General features: G+C 39.9%; 1 protein-coding gene across 1 annotated transcript in view; it reads right to left on the bottom strand.

The window, feature by feature from the left end:
- The window catches only part of RIMS2 (regulating synaptic membrane exocytosis 2), a 601915-nt gene extending 579484 nt beyond the window's left edge, over window positions 1-22431 (bottom strand). Inside the window, exon 1 of the mRNA XM_018058085.1 lies at window positions 21905-22431. Within this exon, the coding sequence (XP_017913574.1) occupies window positions 21905-22080 (176 nt within the window). The 5' untranslated portion in view covers window positions 22081-22431. The remainder of the gene's footprint in view (window positions 1-21904) is intronic.

Raw genomic sequence — 22682 nt, 5'->3', positions numbered from 1 at the left:
TGGACCACCAGGGAAGTCTCTAAATTTTTATTTGTATAAAACATAATCAGTGCTCTAGGTGATTTCAGCACCTAGGATGGTCAAAGAAAATTAATATAAATTTAGGAATACTATTATTTTGATCAATTTGAAAAAGTTATTAACAGCTTTGAAATACATACTTGTCAAACCACAAATTAATTCCATAGAGGGCTTAGATTTGGATAAACTGAAGAATTTAAAAAGCAATTGTTTAAATTCTATTACTTTTTAGTAGTTATAAAAAGATTTTAAGATACAAATATCAGGTTACTAATGGCAAGTAGAGAAAAGCTAAGGACTCTGATTAACTATTTTCAGCATGTTACTTATTTTTAAAAGATGCTCAACATCACTCATTATCAGAGAAATGCAAACTAAAACCACAGTGAGGTACCACTTAACGCCAGTCAGAATGGCTGCTATCCAAAAGTCTACAAGCAATAAATGCTGGAGAGGGGGGTGGAGAAAAGGGAACCCTCTTACACTGTTGGTGGGAATGCAAACTAGTACAGCCACTATGGAGAACAGTGTGCAGATTCCTTAAAAAACTGGAAATAGAACTGCCATATGACTCAGCAATCCCACTGCTGGGCATACACACTGAGGAAACCAGAATTGAAAGAGACACGTGTGCCACAATGTTCATCACAGCACTGTTTACAACAGCCAGGACCTGGAAGCAACCTAGATGTCCATCAGCAGATGAATGGATAAGAAAGCTGTGGTACATATACACAATGGAGTATTACTCAGCCATTAAAAAGAATACATTTGAATCAGTTCTAATGAGGTGGATGAAACTGGAGCCGATTATACAGAGTGAAGTAAGCCAGAAAGAAAAACACCAATACATTATACTAAAGCATGTATATGGAATTTAGAAAGATGGTAATGATAACCCTGTATGCGAGACAGCAAAAGAGACACAGACGTATAGAACAGTCTTTTGGACTCTGTGGGAGAGGGAGAGGGTGGGATGATTTGAGAGAATGGCACTGAAACATGTATAATATCATATGTGAAACGAATCGCCAGTCCAGGTTCAATGCAGGATACAGGATGCTCGGGGCTGGTGCACTGGGATGACCCAGAGGGATGGGATAGGGAAGGAGGTGGGAGGGGGATTCAGGATGGGGAACACGTGTACACCCATGGTGAATTCATGTCAACATATGGCAAAACCAATACAATATTGTAAAGTAATTAGCCTCCAATTAAAATAAATAATTTAGATTAAAAAAAATTTTAAACCACCTTTCGGACTCATAAAGGTAATTTGTTATACTCAAATAATCTAAAATTTCCTTTAGTGAAGAAAATATTCAAGGACAAATACCCAGATGAATTTCACCTATGTTCTTCTCACTTCCTCTCACTCTAGTCTCATCTTCTAACCTCAAGAGTGACCTTCACATAAACAAATACAATTTCATACAGGAATGGCAAGCACAAGATTGGCAGCAGAAAAAGTAATCTCAAGAGCATGGTGCCTATTTTTCCCTATTAATGTTTATCATAAATGTTCAGTATACCAGGTACATTATACTTGCATCTCACCACAACCCTATAAAACAGGTATTATTGTCCTCAATTTACAGTTAGAGCAACAGAGAGGCCAGGAGATTAAGTGAATTGCCTAAGGTCACACTGTATGCAGGTCAAGAAGCAATAGTTTGAACCCTGTATGGAACAACTGATTGGTTCAGGACTGAGAAAGGAGTATAACAAGGCTGTTTGTTGTCACCCTGTTTATTTAACTTATATGCTGAGCACATCATGAGAAATGCCAGGCTGAATGAGTTACAAGCTGGAATCAAGATTGGCAGGAGAAACATCAACAACCTCAGATAAGCGGATAATACCACTCTAACGACAGAAAGTGAAGAGGAACTAAAGAGCCTCTTGATGAGGATGAGGGAGGAGAATGAAAAACCAGCTTAAAACTAAATATTTTAAAAAAACTAAGATCATGGCATCCAGCTACATCATCACTTCATGGCAAATAGAAGGGGGGAAAGTGGCAGCAGCGACAGATTTCCTCTTCTTGGCTCTAAAATCACTGCGGATGGTGACTGCAGCCTTGAAATCAGAAGACGATTGCTTCTTGGAAGGAAAGCCATGACAAACCCAGACAGTGGGTTGAAAAGCGAAAGACATCACTTTGCCGACAAAGGCCCGTACAGTCAACGCTATGGTCTGTCCAGCAGTCACACATGGTTGTGAGAGCTGAACCATAAAGAAGGCAGACTGCCGAAGAATTGATACCTTCAAACTGTGGTGTTGGAGAAGACTCTTGAGAGTCCCCTGGACAGCAACAAGATCAAACCAGTCAATCTTCAGGGAAGTCAACCCTGAATACTCTCATTGGAAGGACTGATGCTGAAGCTGAAGCTCCAGTATTTTGGTCACCTGATGCCAACAGCCAACTCACTGGAAAAGACCCTGATGCTGGGAAAGACTGAGGGCAGAAGGAGAAGAGGCTGTCAGAGGATGAGATGGCTAGATGGCATCACTGATGCAATGGACATGAATTTGAGCAAACTCAAATTCCCAAAATTCTGGGAGATGGTGAGGGACAGGAGACCTGGCATGCTGCAGTCCATGGAGTTGTGAAGAGTCGGACACAACTGTGCAACTGAACAACTAGTAACTGACAAACTGGTCACACAACTAGTAACTGGCAAACTAGGATATGACCCAGACTTGACTAATGCCAAAAAGCCTCCTCTTTACACTGCTTACACACAGTACTGCCTTAACTCCTTGAAACCAGCTAAGGGAACGCAGAATTAACATAAGCAGAAAAATCAATAGTTTCAGTCATAAAATACTTATATACGCTATCTGAATTGACTTAAACTACATAAATTCCCATAAACTCTAGACAGATAAAAACAGGATCCATAAGAGAAATTTTTACTAGAATTCCATCTTATATTATTAAAGGAACCAGCTCAGCTCTAAATCACAATATTTCTGACTCTGATTACTTTCAACAGAAGTAAAAGACAAGTGGCAAGCTCTGAAGAACCGAGATTAGACTGCTGAACACAGATCAGGAATCAAGAGTTCTGAGGACAAAGCATCGCTTATGTTAATAGCCTAGAAAAGGGTCCAGGAAACGAGGAACAATAGAGAATTGATTCTAAACTGAAAGGCTATAAAACAAAGATTTCTCATGAATCACAGAAATGAATGAGAATTACAGGGTAAAGCCGGGACAGAGCTGAGAAATGTGAACTAGAAAGGGTGGGAAAGAGGAGAGTGTTTGAAAACATTGGAAATATTGAAACATATGGTAAATTGTGAGACAGTTTGAGCTATGGCTTGGTTATATAAATTCCTGCTGCAAAATCTGGTGGCAGATTGGAAGCATGTGTTCCAAAATAATTCCATAAGATTTCTATTGAAGTTGAAGAGAATGAGTAATGAGAGTTTTACATCCTTAGTGGTATCTGAGTGGTCCCTTCAAAAGATGGTTTTTACAGAACTTTTTAAATGAAGGCACCACTGAATCGTCCCCAATTTCAAATATTCAATATACATAGTATGTATATTAACTCACTAAGTTATATATTTCATACTCGTCCCCCTTATAACAGGGTCCCCCTTTCCCTACTTCAGTGTTCCAGGAAGAGTAAAAATTTTGTAGCTAAAAGAGAAGATTTGTGAAAGGGAAAGGCAGACAGTGAGCTGGAAAGATAGCTTAGGCAGAGACTGTGAAGGAACAAAACGAAGGAGTCTAGATTTTATCCAAAGCAAGAGGAAGCCTAAAGAATTCATCCTAGTCTTTAGACTAGGAGATGAATGATTTAAATTTTATTTTTAAGATGGTACTCTGGAACTATATAGAGGACAAATCCGGGATAGAACCATAAGATCCAAAAAAAAAAAAAAAAAGAACCACAAGATCCCAGAATACAAGACAATAGCAATACCAGTGGAAATACACTGGTGAGAATTCTCACACTAGCTAGATTTTCTGACAGTAAACCAATAGAATGTAGAGACATATAAGCACTACTGCGCTTTTAGTTCCAAATCTTAAACTGCAATCAAATGTGCCAGTGAGACAAATTCAAATTTCTTAACAAAGCATAAAATATAGATGGTTCTAAATATTTAACAACTGATACAACCATATAAAATATGTGTCAATATATAAATTAACATTAAAAATAAATTTTTTTCCAAATAAACTAAATAGAATTCTGCTGTGTATAGTAGTCCCTCCTAATCTGCGGTTTCACTTACTGCAGTTTCAGTGATGCATGGCCAACAGCAGTCCAAAAATATTAAGTGGAAAATGTTTACTTCAAAAACAAACAAGTCATAAGTTCTAAACTGTGCACCATTCTGAACTGCATGATGAAATCTCAAACTGTCCTGCTCTGTCCCATCCAGGATGTGAATCATCCCTTTGCCAAGCTCTCTCTGCCAATTTGTCATTTAGTGGCCTGCATGGTTATCAGATCAACTCTCACAGTGCTTCTGTTCAAAATAACCCTGATTTTACTTACTAATGTCCCCAGAGCACAATGGTAGTGATACTGGCAATTTGTACGTGCCAAAGAGAAGCCATAAAGGGTTTCTTTACATGAAATGGTGAAAGTTCTTAACTTAATAATAAACGAAAAACCAGTAGGTTGAAGTTGCTAAGATCTACTGTGAGATCAAATTCTCTGTGAACTTGTGAAGGAGAGAGAAATTTGCGCTAGTTTTGCTGTCGAATCTCAAACTTCAAAAGTTATGGCCATATGCATGATAAGATGGAAACAGCGTTATACAGTATTTTGACAGAGCACATTCACATAACCTTTATTACAGTATAATGTTGTATATCCTATTTTATTATTATTGTTAATCTCTTATTGTGCCTAATTTATAAATTCAACTTTATAATATATAAACTATATAATACAGGAAAAAACATAGTATATATAGGGTTTAGCACTATCCACAGTTTCAGACATCCACTGGGGGCTGTGGAACATACCCACAGCTGATTAAAGGGGACTAGTGTAGTAAGAGCTATAGCAACATTATACACCAGTCATTTTAACAGTTTCCAAATCATTTGGTAAATTTTAGAAGTGTTGATTTAATCTGACTAAAGGGGCCATGATTTGATATTGGGGACCATACTAAGCTTTTCCCAACATCTTTCTCATTTAAATGATTGTCACTAGTTGCTGCTACTGCACTTTGTTGAAGCTGTAAGGTAGCTGGGCCTGCTGCCTGCAGGTCACTGTCACACAGCCTATAGAGGCTACTGTTTCCCACAGTGCATGAAACCCCTGTGTCACAGGACCCCTCCCCCAAAAATGGTGCCACAGAAACTACCTGCACCGCGGCCCGCCCCATGACCTCCAGCAACAGGGAACGTTGAAGTACTAGGCAGGCTCCAAAGTTCCAGCTCCAGTCACTGTGGGCCTTCCAAGGACCATGTTAATCCACACCATGCTTACAGAGTGCACTGTACAATATAACATTCTCTCAATAAAAGTCACCAATATGCACGAAAGTGATTCAATATTTTAATAACTAGTGTCTCTGTTACTGGTACATATCAACTGAATACCAGTCCTTCATACAAGGTCCTTTACAACTGACCCCTGCCAACTAGCTTCCATGCACCTATCAATATAGGAATATTCTAAACGGCTGGTGACAATGAGAGCATCAATTGGCCACTGTAGTTATGACAATTAACACGTTATAACAATTTATGGCTCGTGGGCACTTTCATTTACAGTGGCACCGTAACCCTGTCAGAAAGATACCACAAACCCTAATTCCTTACCCATGATTCCAAAACCCAAAAGCTCTGTAAACAGAACTTTTTTCTCAAGCTTGGGCCAAAGTTCTTGATCTAAATGAATTATTAATAGCATGAGGCTTTATGTAATCTCTATTTAACCTACTTATAAATATTCACGTTTCACTAGAGAAATGTAAACGCACTTGCTTAGGGGCTGCTGTCCTGATCCACTGAGAGTTACATACTTCTGTGGTTGCACCTTTATGTTTCTAAAACCAAAAAAAGGGTTGTTGCCATTATTATTTAGTCGCTCAGTCGTGCCCGACTCTTGTGCGACCCCAGGGACTGTAGCCCACCAGGTTCCTCTGTCCATGGAGTTTCCCAGGCAAGAATACTGAAGTAGGTTGCCATCTCCTTCTCTAGGGACTCTTTCAGACCCAGGAATCAAAGCTGCATCTCCTGCCCTGCACACAGATTCTTTACCGCTGAGCCACAGTGGAAGCCCCAAAATAGAATTCAAAATACCTGAATTCTAAACCGCATCTGGCACCATGGAATTCAGTTAAGGAATTTTGGATGTGTGTTTTCAATCTCCATTTCCAGGGCTTAAGGAGCTGAAGTGACTTCGTCAAGATAACATAGCTTGGACTCTAATCCAGACACCTAAGTCTTGTTTTATCCCCTATCCAAGACAGACCATAAATGAAAAAAGAATCCTTTCTCTGCATAAAAAGACACATCTCACATTTCACATAATATCATGTAAGCATAAGTTAATATAAAAAATTTAATGTAAAAATTAAAAAACAAAGTCTGTATCTAATCTTCAAAAAATATATTTCCTGCTGCTTAAATATTAATGTTTCACCCTATTTTATACAAAGGAGTAAAGTCATTATCAGATTTTGGGTCACTCTTCCAGAAGTTAAGAGCACCATCAATTTTAATGTTGATATTATTTTTCACTAAAATTCCTAAACACTACATAACAAATTAAACAATTTTAAAAGAGAATTATAAATAACTATCCTAGGAACTGACAAACTTTCTAATACCAATCCTGTCAATTCTGTGGTAGTTATATTTTTCAACAAATAATTCGAATTCTCCTTCTAACCACGGTAGGACTCCACTTTTCTACCAAGTTGAGCATGATCATGCAACTTACTATGGCCAGTGAAATGTGAACAGCAGTTATATATATATTTCTGAGAGGAAACTTTAAGAGACAATCTGCAGTTCACTAGTTTCTCTCTTCATCTGCTCTCAACGTTCCATACACCATCTCCATTATCAGCCTGTGTTCAAGAATGAGAACGACACGGAGCAAAGACCCCAAGCAACCCAGATAAAAACATACAACATGAAAAAGAAACTTGTATTGTTTTAAGCTACTGAAATTTGAGGACAGTTAATTTATCAGTGTGTTGCCTCTGAGCTCCTAATCCATCTTTCTTCGTCCTACTTAGTAATGCTGAATCCAGACTCTACAACCGGTTCTCCTTTACCAGTTGGCGCAATGTTAAGCTTCGTCAGTAGAGGGAGCTGGAGCAAAAGGAAGAAGGGGCTTCTCTCTCTGGATTTGGGAATTCTGTTGTTTTCCCTGCGATGCTTGGCTGTCAGGAGCTTACAGGATACCCAGCGGCACTCACTCTGGGCACTAACTCTCACCAGAACGCAACACGTTTCACCAACACCCAGCAGGAACTGATTCAGAAATTTCAATAGCATCCCAGCAGGCAGTATCCCAATAAGTCTCACAGACACCCTATAGGTGGCTTCCCAGTGACTTTGGCTAAGCACATTAGCCAACCTCTCAGCAGCCCCACCGACACCCCCACAGATGATTTCCTGCCTATCTCAGCTGGTGGCAGCTCAATGGGACATCGTCACACCTTCCAACAAGGGCTGAATTTCAGCCTTAGCCATGGGGGAAAGGGCCTCTCCAAGTTTGTTCCTTCCTTGAGCACTCAGCCTCAGCTCTAAAGAAGGTGGCTGCTCTCTGCTACAAGTTAATAATCCTTTATATTAAAATTTCCCTATTCAAATTATTACTGCAGTTTCTGTCTTCCGATTGTACTGTGATATCTCGTCTACCCCAACATATAAAACTCATGCTGCAACATGAATTTGTATTAGTAGTTTTGAAAGACAACTTTGGCTATTTTCTTTTTCTAGCTATTTCATAGCTATTTTTAATATTTTATGCATCAAAGTTAAAGCAATTAATTGTATTTTGACCACTGATATAGAATTTAAATCATAGTAAATACTTCCCTTGTGACTCAGCTGATAAAGAATCCACCTGCAATTCAGGAGACCTGGGTTCGATCCCTGGGTTGGGAAGATCCTGGGGAGGAGGAAAAAGCTACCTACTCCAGTATTCTGACCTGGAGAATTCCATGGATTCTGTATAGTCTGTGGGGCTGCAAAGAGTTGGACACGACTGAGCTACTTTCATTTTCATTTTCAAATACTACATGCTTTCATTAAGTCAGACTTATTGGCTAAAAATTATAAGAAATAAAAATAATATATGAAAGCACATGTATTGTGGGGTAAGAAATAGTTCTTCAACCAAACATGTCAATGAAAATTATATTCTCATCAAAAGATTAAATTCAAATCTTTATTTTTTCACACTACAATAAAAAGTTTATACTGAGTCTTTTTAAATCAGTTTATACTGAGTCTTTTAAAATCAGATAATGAAAATATTGCATTTGGAAAGGTTTCAATACTCTTCACTATGTTAGTCATATGGCAAAATTACATATTCCTCAATCTATAAAAATAAATCCAATTATTAACTAAAAAGACTACTCAGGAAGAGTACTTAAGTGTTTCTTATGTGCAGAGCCAAAAACAATTCTCACTGCTTGCCCCCGACCCCACTTCCCGTTAGACCAGTATTTTAATTCAGGAGGAAACAAATGAAAAGTGAAGAGCACGCTGGCAGTAATTTGAGGGCAATGAAGTATTATAAACCTATGGAAAAGCAAAAAATAAAAAATTTCAGAGATATTCTAGAATGTATGTCTCCAATACAAAATACATTTTTTTTAAATGAGTAGCTCAATGTCTCCTTTATAAAAGACATATATCCAAACTTGTATCTAGTGGCACTTACTAAAGAAGTATAAGGAGAATAATGACCACCAAAGAAGTCCATTTTCTAATCCCAGGAAGGTGAATATATGTATCCTTACATGGTAAATGAGATTTTAGAGCTGTGACTAAGATACGAAGATTATTCTGGACTATCTGGGTGGGCCCAATCTAATCACAGGAATTCTTGGAAGAGAAAAATCTCTCCCAGCTGTGGACAGAGAGAGAGGCAGTGACAGAAGAAGGGTCAGAAAGATGGCATCATGAGAAGAATGCAATGCTCCATTCCTGGTTCTGAGATGCAGCAAGCTATGAGCAAGACTAGAGAAGAGGTCTCTAGGAGGTCAAAACAGCATTCAGCTCATAGCTGAACGAAATGGGAATCTCAGTCATTTAACTTCAAGGAACTGAACTCTTTCAACAGCCCAAATGAGCAAGAAAACATTCCCTCCCACCTCAGCCCCCAATCGCCACCATCACCCCCCACCCTTACCCCCACCCTGGGTAGCTTCCAGAAAATACAGCCAGTTCTTTTGATTCTATCCAGTAAGACCTATGGAGAAGGCAATGGCACTCCACTCCAGTACTCTTGCCTGGAAAATCCCATGGATGGAGGAGCCTGGTAGGCTGCAGTCCATGGGGTTGGGAAGAGTCAGACACGACTGAGCGACTTCACTTTCACTTTTCACTTTCATGCATTGGAGAAGGAAATGGCAACCCACTCCAGTGTTCTTGCCTGGAGAATCCCAGGGATGGGGAGCCTGGTGGGCTGCCGTCTATGGGGTCACTCAGAGTCGGACACAACGGAAGCGGCTTAGCAGCAGCAGCAGCAGTAAGACCCATGTCAGACTTCTGACTTACAGAACTGTACGATAATAAACTTCTGTTGTTTTAAGCCAGTAAGTTTGTTAGCAGCAGATAAAAGAGACACTATTTATAACCTTGGAAGATCTAGGTCATACTTTATTAAAGAAAGTAACAATGTCTTTTCAACAGGTATTAAAATATTGGGCGTTCATAAAAGTATTTACTGAAAATAAGGTAGGTTGATTCCCAGGCAAGAATACTGGAGTGGGTAGCCATTCCTTTCTCCAAGGGATCTTCCTGATCCAGGGATGGAACCCAGGTCTCCTGTATTGCAGGCAATTCTTTAACTGAGTTAACGTGTTTGAAGAGTGGTCACTGGCCATATATTAATACTCTTTATGCTAATATTCTTTATATTTGTTATCACCTAGAAATCAACTTTACCATCTCATAGTCTAGACAGTGAACCTGGTCTTAACAAAGATGCTCTGTCCTCAAGGCTGCCTACCCCTGCAATACCACTATTATTATTGCCCAGAGAAATCTTTTTTAAGGGAGGTAGAATTTTCTTAAATGCTAACTACTATTTCAAATAAAGACATACTTGACACTATAGCAAAAAAAGTATCTACTGGAACATCAGCAAACGGTGGCTTAATCTATCATGCTGTGCTGTGCTTAGTCGCTCAGCTGTGTCCGACTCTTTGTGACCGACCCTATGGACTGTAGCCCGCCAGGCTCCTCTGTCATTGGACTTCGCAGGCAAGAATACTGGAGTGGGGAGCCATTCCCTTATCCAGGAGATCTTCCACACCCAGGGGTCGAACTGGAGTCTCCTGTATTGCAGGCGGATTCTAAGTACAAATTCTGATGGAATATGACTGCTTGGGCTTACATCTTAGCTCCCTACTGAAAACTCTGAGCATCCAACTTAAGCCTTCATTTTTTTTATCTGTAAAAGTGGGAAAAGTAATAACTCTCTCACAAGATGGTTGCAGTGGATGAATCAGATAATGAATATATAAAATAGCACAGTAAGCATTCAACAAATGCTGGCTATTGAGTATTAAGGTAATAAGAGTATAATAAAAGTATATAATAAGAGTTATATGAGCACAAAGAGTCATCTAGCCCGGTTTCCAAAAGTTGGAAACCTGAGATGAATCTCAGTTAAGAATCAATAGGACTTAGCCAGAGGAAAGTGGTTAGGGCTTTCTAGTCAAAGAGAACAGTATATGCCAAACTACAACAGAAGATAAAAAAAAAGAATAGGGAACTCACTTCAATACAATTAAAACAGATGGTGCTCATGAAAGATTATCAGGATTTATCACTAATAGAACATTACAAAGGGACTTCCATGATATACCTAGAAGTTTGGACAATATCGTAAATGCAATGGGAAGGCACTAAAGAATACTAAGGATATTAAAATCAAACTGTGTCAGAGTGTAGGACTATTACAGAGAGGCTGGACTAGAGGAAGTGGGCCTCAAGTAAAGATCCTTGGTTAGAAATGATTAAGGAAAATACAATAAAGGCATGAAGCAATGCAGTGACAATGAAGATGAAGAGAAACAGATTTCAAAGATGTTTTGGAGATAATAAAGACAGGATTTGGTAACAGATTATACTTGAGGGCTGAGGAAGGGTAAGGAAGTTAGAATGACTACCATGACCACCATGTTTTATTAACAAATGTTTATTGACTGACAACTACGTACCTGGTACTACACTAGGCATAAAAAGATGATTAAAACTTGGTCCCTGACATCAAAGAAACCAGCTATACTAAGAAGAACAAAGAGATTAGTAACTAATATTGAATATCAGAAACATTATAAAAATTATTTACAGAATGATACGAAAATTGAAAGGAGAGACACCCAACTAGTGGAAATACATCAAAGAGATGTATCTCTTCACAGTAATAGAGCTGGACACAGCACAGCACATCGGGAAAAGAGCAAGAGGATGCACATAATCAAAGAACATGATATAGAGGGGGATTTGTAAAAAGATTACTATGATTATATAGAAGGAGGTGGGTTGTGAATACCTAAAGTCACGATTCATTCACATTCATAACCCAAATAAATTTTTACTGAACTACAGTGTATCAGTCTGGGTCCTGGCAGGAAACAGATGGCACAAACTGAGTAACTAAGGAGAGCTTAATAAAGATACCATTTTACAAAGATGTGAGCAGGATTTAAGGAAACCAACAAGAGATGGTGCAGTATGACAGCTAGCAACAGAGGAAAGCAATTTCCAGAACTGGAAGAAAATAGCTGTACTAAGAGGGCCACCAGACTGGTATGGAGGAAACTTGGGAACAAACAACCTGATGTCATTCTCCTTCCATACAATCTGCCAATGTCTCACATCAACAGAAACCAACTGGAGGTCTAAGAACAGGGATACCTGCTGGTGCAATCCACAGAGGTCAGCTTCTATAGTGTTCAGCAAAGTGCGGAAAACTGAGGAGATATGGAATGGTGAATGGGGTAATATGCAACATGCAATGATACAATTCAACAACATTCAACTGTATAAAAATTCACCTCCCAGTTCTGTAACTCTTCCTACACTTCAGTTTGGAGACAGAGTTTAATTACTAGCCTTCAACCTGCAAAACTTTTAACATGAAGCTTCAGTTTGTTCTAAAATGGATCCTTAGCATTGTGAATTCTTCTGTCTCATCATAAGTCTATATGCTATTTTAACTCCCTGAGCAACTATCTCTGTTAAGGTACAGTGTAAGCATTTTTTCAAACCTTCAACAAATCCTCAGTTAGGGTACAGCCAGCAACTTGTCACCAACAGGATGGAAAAGACATGTCCTGATAAATTCTGCATTCAAGAATCAATGGCTGCATTAAGACTTTCGTTAGCTTAGACCAGGCAATCGTTGAAGAGAGGTCAACTTGTGATAACAAAATTCAGTACCCAGGTGGCACTACTGGTAAAGAATCTAGCTACCAATGCAGGAGATGCAAGAGATGCAAGTTCAGTCCCTGAGTTGGGAATATCCCGTGGAGAGGGGCATGACAACCCACTCCAGTATTCTTTCCAGGAGACTCCCCATGGACAAAGGAGCTTGGCAGGCTACAGCTCATAGTGTCACAAAGAGTCATCAGCCAGAACTTAATTACATGAACTCATCTAGATACAAGGGGAGATGGAAAAAGTAGGACTAGACAGCTACTGCACAGTAACTCTATGAAAAAGAAATATAAATCTTTGAGGAACACCTAGCTACCTCCATAACAAAATTCACTTTGACAGAAAAAAAAAATTGTGTTAATAAAAGCATTAACTATTTCAGCTTTTGGTCAAAAGGAATTATGTGTGAGTGATATGTGATGAAACAGATTTTTCATGTATGTGCCTGAGAAGCAAACCACTACAACAATTATTATAATAGACACCTCATATGCCAACAAAACAAGAGGGTTGTTAGCATCTTCTCCATCTGTCAACTGAATAATACCAAAGTACTAAGTATCAATAAACACCATTGTGATTATATTGCTACCAAAGTACTAAGTATCAATAAACACCATTGTGATTATATTGCTACCAAAGTACTAAGTATCAATAAACATCATTGTGATTATATTGCTACCAAAGTACTAAGTATCAATAAACACCGTTGTGATTATATTGCTACCTAGCTATATTATTTAGTGTATCCTTTCTTCCCAGTTTTAGCATCCCAGAAGACTAGTTGCAGGATATGTGAAACTGTTATTTCTCCCTCCCAGATGAACATAAGTTTTCTTAGAAGAAAAAACACTAAAGGGCATAGAGAATTCCATCTTCTTCCTGTGAGTAAAGGAGCATTTATCCAGCATCTCTGTTTAGCAGAACCTATACGTGTGTTACACAAAAATATTAAATGTTTATAATATATAAACCCTATAAATTCTCAATTCTAAATGCCTTTAAAAAGCATTTAGCTAGCATTATGTTGTATGGAATATATAAATTAGAGCGTCTGAGATGCATATATATAAAAGCCACTCATTCTTAGACTAATTTATACTATCTAGTTGTCCATCAGTTTCTTGATAACAATTTTAGACAGAAAGTAGGTAAACAATATTATATCATTCCTGGGTCAAAACCCATTCTCAACTTTCCCTTTCTAATAACCCTACCTCTAATCATATTTCTAGAATTTCCTATCACAAAATCCAACAAAAATTATCTCCCTTTCATAATAAAACACTTTTTGATATTCTGCAATAATTCAGTAAGCTCATATAAAGAGAAAGAGAATCTTCAACTGTAACATGTCATTTCCAAGGCTAATCTTCTTCGTATATTTTCCTAAAATACACTCACATTTCCAAAAGTTCATTAGAAGTGATGTAAGAAGATATATAAAAAAGAAAATTTGTTCTAGTTAAATCCAATATATACAATAGAGATCGTGTAATAGTTAAAAAGAAGAAAAGTTATGAACAACCTAGATAGCATATTAAGAAGCAGAGACATTACTTTGCCAACAAAGATGCGTCTAGTCAAAGCTATGGTTTTTCCAGTAGTCATGTATGAATGTGAGAGTTGGACCATAAAGAATACTGAGCACTGAAGAACTGATGCTTTTGAACTGTGGTGTTGGTGAAGACTCTTGAGAGTCCCTTGGACTGCAAGATCAAACCAGTCCATCCTAAAGGAAAGCAATCCTGAATATTCATTGGAAAGACTGATGCTGAAGTTGAAGCTCCAATACTGTGGCCACCTGAAGTGAAGAGCCAACTCATTAGAAAATACCTTGATGCTGGAAAAGATTGAAGGCAGGAGGAGAAGGGGACAATAGAGGATGAGATGGTTGGATGGCATCATTGACTCGATGGACATGAGTTTGAGCAAACTCCGGGAGATGGTGAAGGATAGGGAAGCCTGGTGTGCTGTGGTCCATTGGGTCTCAGATAGTCAGACACAACTGAGTGACTGAACACCACCATCACCTTAGTTATCAGGCTCTTTAATAATGCTTTCTGCTAGGGAAACTGCTTCCAATTCACCTTCCCTCTCCTTGTCCCTAGCTTGCTAGACAAAGAATGTGTGTACTAAGTCTCTCAGTCATGTCCAACTCTTTGGACCCCATGGACTATATCCCACCAGGGTTCTCTGCTCATGGGGATTCTCCAGGCAAGAATACTGGAGTGGGTTGCCATGCCTTCCTCCAGGGGATCTTCCCAACCAGGGATCGAACCCTGCAGGCAGATTCTTTACCATCTGAGCCACCAGGGAAGCCCATGAATACCGCAATGGGTTGCCTATCCCTTCTCCAAGGGATCTTCCCAACCCAGAAATCAAACCAAGGTCTCCAGCACTGCAGGCAGATTCTTTACCAACTGAGCTACCAGGGAAGCCCTTGACAAAGAATGAAGTCACCTAAAAGTCCTCCAGGCATATTTTGACTTCCGAGTAGGCAGCAAAAAGAATCTCTCAAAAGAAAGGGCAGGGGGACAGATTTCATCCAAGAGTGCTACAGAATTAAGGTTTAAGCTAAGCTAAGTCGCTTCAGTCGTGTCCGACTCTGTGCGACCCCATAGACGGCAGCCCACCAGGCTCTCCCGTCCCTGGGACTCTCCAGGCAAAAACACTGGAGTGGGTTGCCATTTCCTTCTCCAATGCATGAAAGTGAAAAGTGAAAAGGAAGTCGCTCAGTTGGCGACCCCATGGACTGCAGCCTACCAGGCTCCTCCGCCCATGGGATTTTCTAGGCAAGAGTACTGGAGTGGGGTGCCATTACCTTCTCCCAGAATTAAGGGTTAGAGACCCCTATCTATAGTCAGTTAGTAGCAATGATTTATTGCATACCTACTTGTGCCAGGACACCTGGTATATATTGATTACAACAATCCTTCAGGACAGGTGTTATTACTCAGATAATACAGATGAGGAAACATGGCCTCAGAGAGCCTATTAACGTAAGCAAGACCTTACAGTTATTAGTTAGTAAAGTAAGATTTCAAGTCAAAATTCATCTGGCCTATCACACTTCCCTCCACTACCTCTCTCTTCATCATACTGTACAATCAATTTTATCAATATATATTATCAACAAGAAGATACTATTTAATTGTCCTAATTACTTTAAAATATAGAATATATATGAAAAGTTTATTAGGTATTTTCTCATAAAATGGCAATGTTTTAAAATGCATTTTGAATCCTTAGAAACCATGGAGTTTCAATTTTTGGCAATGACCATGGTTACTGCATGTACAATAATGATTTTTATTTAACTCTTCATGATTAAATTACATAATTAGATGACATGCCACACTTAAAATCTCATTTAGCTGTAAGAAAAAATATGGTATTTTAAATATTAGAAAGAGGAAGATCATTCTAAGCATATCATAAAACCCAAAGGCAATCATAATAATAATAAATTTAAATACATTTTAAAAAATCTTGACTAGTAAAAAAAAACGGCATAAACAAGGTCATAAAACAAATGACAAATAAACAGCTTCCACAAATCACTGAAAATGACCAACAGAAAAAGAAATACAAAAGGCTCTAAACAAATGTAAATGGCTCTCAACCTCACTGATAGTAAGAAAACTGCAATTAAATTTTAGAATGGCATATTTTCCACCAAAACTATTGGCAAAGACTACCACATACTGAGTTAGCAAGGATATATGAAAATCTTCCTAGCATATGTCACTTACGCATACTTCCTTTATGAAAGTAAATGTGACAATATTAAAATGTAAATTTTTTTATTTTATACATTATAAAAATATAAAGGTTATACTTTATGACCTTTTGATCAAAGAATCTCATTTCTAGGAATTTATTCAAGAGACAAATTCATGCATATGGAAAATGATATATGTACAATTGCAAGAGATATAAGAGACTCGGGTTTGATCCCTTGGTTGGAAAGATCCCCTGGAGAAGGGAGGACATGGCAACCCACTCCACTATTCTTGCCTGGAGAATCCCATGGATAGAGGGGCCTGGCGGACTACAGTCTATAGGGTTGCAAAGAGTGGGACATGACTGAAGCGACTTAGCATGTACGCACAGGCACACATACAGCCATTAAAATGAATTCAGTTCAGTCACTCAGTCATGTCCGACTCTTTGCGACCCCATGAATTGCAGCACGCCAGGCTTCCCTGTCCATCAGCAACTCCCGAAGTTCACTCAAACTCAGGTCCATTGAGTCGGTGATGCCATCAAGACATCTCATCCTCTGTCGTCCCCTTCTCCTGCCCCCAATCCCTCCCAGCACCAGGGTCTTTTCCGATGAGTCAACTCTTCGCATCAGGTGGCCAAAGTATTGGAGTTTCAGCTTTAGCGTCAGTCCTTCCAATGAACACCCAGGACTGATCTCCTTTAGGATGGACTGGTTGGATCTCCTTGCAGTTCAAGGGACTCTCTCAAGAGTCTTCTCCAACACCACAGTTCAAAAGCATCAATACTTTGGTGCTCAGCCTTCTTCACAGTCCAACTCTCACATCCATACATGACTACTGGAAAAACCATAGCCTTGACTAGACGGACCTTTGTTGGCAAAGTAATGTCTCTGCTTTTCAATATGCTATCTAGGTTGGTCATAACTTTCTTTCCAAGGAGTAAGCGTCTTTTAATTTCATGGCTGCAATCACCATCTGCAGTGATTCTGAAGCCCCAAAAAATAAAGTCTGACACTGTTTCCACTGTTTCCCCATCTATTTCCCATGAAGTGAGGGGACCAGATGCCATGATCTTCGTTTTCTGAATGTTGAGCTTTAAGCCAACTTTTTCACTCTCCTCTTTCACTTTCATCAAGAAACTTTCTAGTTCCTCTTCACTCTCTGCCATAAGGGTGCTGTCATCTGCTTATCTGAGCTTAATATCCCTAACATATCCCTAAAATGAATTAGGGAGTTATATATTCATGGGTGTGGAATTGATCTCCTAACATTAAACTGCAGGACATATTTGTACCTTTTATCTTTGCACATATAAGTCCACACATGTGTACACACATATATATACACAGTATTTGATATACACACGTATCTACTCTAGAGCAAAGAATATTTCTGAAAGAGTATAAAATAAGCTGGCAACAGGAGTTGCCTCTGGAAAGGGAAAATAGGTAGCTAAAAATTTTGTATCATATGTATATATTACCTATTAAGTAAAGAAGTTTATAAACTGACTTTGGAAAGTACTTTAAAATTGAAATATTAAAAAATATAAAACTTCTTACCTATGTTTTAAATGTAATCTAAATCATTACCTTGATCTATCATGCAAATTTTTATTTATCATTTTCTTTTATTAGGAGAGCAAATTATCCCTTTGACATTAACAGAAAATCTAAACTGTGGCTGAAAAGATAATTTACATGGCAAGAAACACATAATTTCTAATTTGTTCCAAAAACATCTCATCTAAAAGACTATGATACAAGGATAGCAGAAAGCTCAATAAATATTTACTGAAAATATTTTTCTATTGATTTCAGTGGGTTTACTTTACATTTTTTTCACACCACACACAAAACAAACAAAAAATAGTAACAAGAACAAAACTCACTGGAAAATATAAACTTTAAATAAATTACGCACTTTGTCCAAAAAATTTCATTTTTTCAGTAAGTTTGGTAAGCTTCTTGTTAATGAACATTACTCGAAGTTAAATCAACATTGCTTACTAGATACGTACCATGTGCAGGTGTTAAGGATACTACAAAACAGAGACTCCAAAGAAGAGTACATTCTTATTCCTGCCCTCAAGAAGTTTACAGTCTTAAAGGACAAGGCTTAAAAACTTTAATCAGTAAAAGAATATTATAGATTTTACTGATACACTGAGTTATCCAAACTAAAACTGTTAAAGGCATTCATGCAAGGATTTAAAAAAAGTAATTGTTGATCCATTGAAGGATCTATTGGATATAAAAATGCTTCCAAAGACCTAATATCTCACTCATATGTAAAACTGTAACATCTGATGATGACCAAAGACTTCCAGAATATGTGAATATCCAGCTAGGCCGTGAACAAACTGCTAATGATTAAATATAAATAGTTTTTAATTATCCACACTCCTTAGAAGAGAATTTACTGCAATGGTCTCAATCAGTTTTGATCGCTCACCTTTCTCACTAAAAATATGTCAGGCACTAACTTCTTAAAATATGTATATTTACTTACATGCATCTTCGCATTGTCAATCTATATATTAAGTATCAATAAAACTTAATTTCTGTCTTTTTCAAACACAGACAAAAATGTAAATAAAAGTTTTAATTATTTTCTTCTTGTAATCTAGTACATCATCTTATGCCCTTGGATATCCACATTCTGCTCTGTATGAATACTTAATATGAATATTTAAACTCACAGATCATGCAAAAATATTTTCATCCAATGGTTTCAATTTTTCACACAGCAAAATCATTTTTTAGCATAGCTGTTAAAAGGCAGCAGACATTAGTTTGAATTTCAGTTTATTTCTCTCTGCCCATGACCTTCTCTCAGAATAAATGCTAACATGCAATTAAACAGACATCACTAAAGAGAAACAAAGTATAGTCATGACCAAGCAAATGGCCCCTAAAATTTAATGGCAAATAGCAATCATTGAAGAATATTAGTACTATTTTTTCTTATAAATAGCATTTGTAACCTAATAGCCAATATTGAAAATATTAGTAAATTGTCAATATCCTCAAAACAATCTGTCTCATTTTTATCATTCTATTATAAAGTCTATTCTTTTCCTAATCTTCCTTGTCTAATCTTATTTTATTATGAAAGCCAAAAGTAGTTTTTATTTACTTTTAATAGAAGGGTAATTGCTTTACAATATTATGTTGGTTTCTGCAAAAGTATTTTTAAAGAACATTAAAAATTAAAGTTTCAAATATATTATAATTTAACCTCCAAATAGTTTCTTGTTAAAGTGGATACAAAACTAATTCTGAAACCATGTATATCATTTTGAGGTATGACTCCTTCCAAGTCTGAGTTAGGTAAAGATGCAAATAGATATTTTACATAAACACAAACAGATTTTTCATCAATATAATTCCATAGACTATATGACTATGTTCTTAGAGAATGCTTGTTTCTACCTAAACTATGCAAATATGAATGCACAAACTTTATATGCATTTGCACAGTATGTAGGTTTACACAGGAAAGTAAAATACTCACACATACCTATCTGGAAAAACCCTTTCACATTCTCCTAATGTAACATATAGTTCACCTTAAATAATTTTTAATTTAGTACTCAAAGGTGCATTTAAGTTGCTATATATTGGAAAAATAAATAGATTTGGAACTACAGTGAACTAGCCAATAAATACCATAATTCTGCATGCCATAAAAAAATAAAAACACTTCCTACATTTAAATATGAGTCAAACAAATAAAACCACATTTAATTTGAGCATCATTTTGGCAATACTTATAACAATTATAAGAAAATACAGATTCATATATCCAAATATCAAACTCTAAGTCATCAAAAGCTTGACATTGTTAGTAAAGTTAAGAAAAGTTAGAAGTATGCTCAAAAAGCTCTTTAAAATAATTGTTTTATTTTTTACTAGTTGAAATAAGCTACTTAAATCTCTATTTTTTCATTTCCCAAGCCTACTAGTAAATCACATTGCCAAACAACTATTCAAATCCAGAAATTAGTTTTGAAGAAGCAATTCTTTATTTCAGTTTGTATGTTAGAAGCACATTTGCTCTTAGTCCTTCAGTATTTTTTGAGAACTAGTATTTTTCTTGGACATGTAAAGATATTTGATAAGTTTGTTATATAATTTAAAGTAGTATTTTTCATTAAAATATGTAAATATATGTGTAGAGAGAATTGTTTCTTTGTTAAGTGCTAATGAATACTGAATTCAACAACCTGTTTTTTGGAATTTACATGATTAGAGGTCAGTGTGTTAGTTCCGTCCCAGAGGAACTCTACACTTTCAGCTATGTGTTTCTGTGGAGAATATGGGGAAAGCATAATTTAGAAATAGGCGACACGAAAGAACTGTCGCATATTTGGTATATAAACTGTACAAATTGATCTTAAATAATGCATTTCTCAAAAAATGAAAGAATTGAGCTGAAAAAACATTTTTAAAAAAAGGTTACACATGCTGTGCACAATCTCCTTCACGTAGTAACCGAGAAGTCAAAGAACCGTAAAACATTTAAAAGCAAACCTGCTGAAACACATCTCTTTGTTAGACTGACAAGAAAAGGAATCTCAAACGCCTACAGATCTTTCTCTCTCCGGACAGTTCCCTGGTGCTGAAGTTACACCGTCACTAAACTATGCTGGGTGCCTGGGTGCTGCTTTCACTGTCCCACCCTCCGCAAGATCCCGCTGCCTGGACTACGAGCACAAGGAACAGAACTTCACAAGGTAGGGAGCATCCCACGCTGCAGTAACGGGAGAAACTGGAGTCCCTTCGGAGCCTCTTCGAGATTAAGCAGATTTACTAGTTGCAAATAGGAAGAGCGGCAGAGTGCAGGGTGTTACACACCCGCCGAGGGGGAGGGGCTGGAAGATGGCGGCGACCGCACACCCACCCGAGACACGACAGCGTTTATTACAGGCCCCCCTCGCCCGCACGGCCGCCCTCCTGCCCGGGGCGACAGTGGGCAGCGCCGCTCTTCCCGCAGTGGGAGAGGCTGGCGGGGCAGAAGCGCCCCGCGGAGGCGGGGCCCACGGGCCCCCCGGCGGCGCCCTCCTCCCCGGCCGGCGCGCCTCCGCCCGGGTCCCGGCCCGGGGAGCACCTGTGCACGGCCATATTGGATTCCTCGCCCCAGTCACTGCCTCCGCGCGGGGGCGGCGGGAAGCGACCAGGGACGCGCGGAGAGAGCGTTCAGCCCCGAGCCCCGCCGGGGCCCGCAGCCGAACTGGCCCGGCGGGGCAAGCCGGAAGGACGCCGGGGGAAAAGTACAACGCCCACAGGCTCGCCGCGGCCGGCCTCGGCGCTCTCCCTCCCCGACACACACACCCCTGCGCTCTGACAGCCCCAGCAAGCTAGCCCCGGCGGCCGGCGGCGGTCGCAACCCTCGTGGCCCAGGCGCCGCCGGCGGGAAGGAAGGGCGGCGATCCCCGGGCGCGCCGGCGGCCGCAGGGCAGCGACCGAGGTGGGGGGGACGACGGAGGGCAGGGAGGGAGGGAGGCGGGAAGATGGAGTCAGGTCCTTACTTCAGCACCGACTGCTCCTTCTCCTCTTCTTTCTTCTGCCGATCCATGACGGCCAGGATGATTTTCCTCTCCTCCTCCGTGAGGTGGCTGAGGTCGGGCATCTCGGGCTGCAGAGGCGGCTGAGAGGCCGCCGGGGTGGGAGCCGGGCGGCCCCGCGGCCCGACAGGAGCCGACATGTTTGGTGGAGTCCAACCACCCTAGGGAAGCCGGGAGGCAACTCCACCGGCGGCAGCGGCGGCGGCGGCACCCGCGCGGGCGGCTGGGGCAGCCTCCGGCGCCGGGACAAACACATACAAATCAATGGCCTTCAATCCCAGGCGACGGCCCCCCTCCCCCAAGATGGAAAAGCGGGGAGGGAAGGGGAGGGGAGGGCGAGCGCGGCGGGGTGGGGGGAAGGCAGGGCTGACGAGTGCGCTCCGAGAAATGTTTCTTTTTCCCCGGGGGGCGAAGGGCTGGCAAGTGAGCTGTTGGAGCAAGAAGAGGAGCGGGAGGCCGGGCCCGGCCGCGGAGGGCGCGGGGAGGGTGGTGGAGTAAGGTGGCGGGGACGGCGATAAGGGTGGGGTGACTGGAAGGAGCGGGCGGGAGGGCGGCGCGCCGGCCCGGGGCGCGAGGGTGTTCGGCCGCGGCGGAGGCGGGGGCCCCGCGCGCGCCGCTCGGGAGCGGAGACGGGTGGCTGCGACCCAGCCCCCTGGGGGGAGTCCCGGGAACTCGCTCCGAGTGCCGGGGAGGCAGCGTCCCGCGAGCCGAGAGGGGCGCCGAGGCGGGATCGCAGAGGAGA

Source organism: Capra hircus, chromosome 14 (assembly GCF_001704415.2).
Source record: "Capra hircus breed San Clemente chromosome 14, ASM170441v1, whole genome shotgun sequence".
NCBI classification, from domain to species: domain Eukaryota; kingdom Metazoa; phylum Chordata; class Mammalia; order Artiodactyla; family Bovidae; genus Capra; species Capra hircus.
Note: the sequence above shows the minus strand (reverse complement) of the source record. Positions and strands in the feature narration are given on the sequence as shown.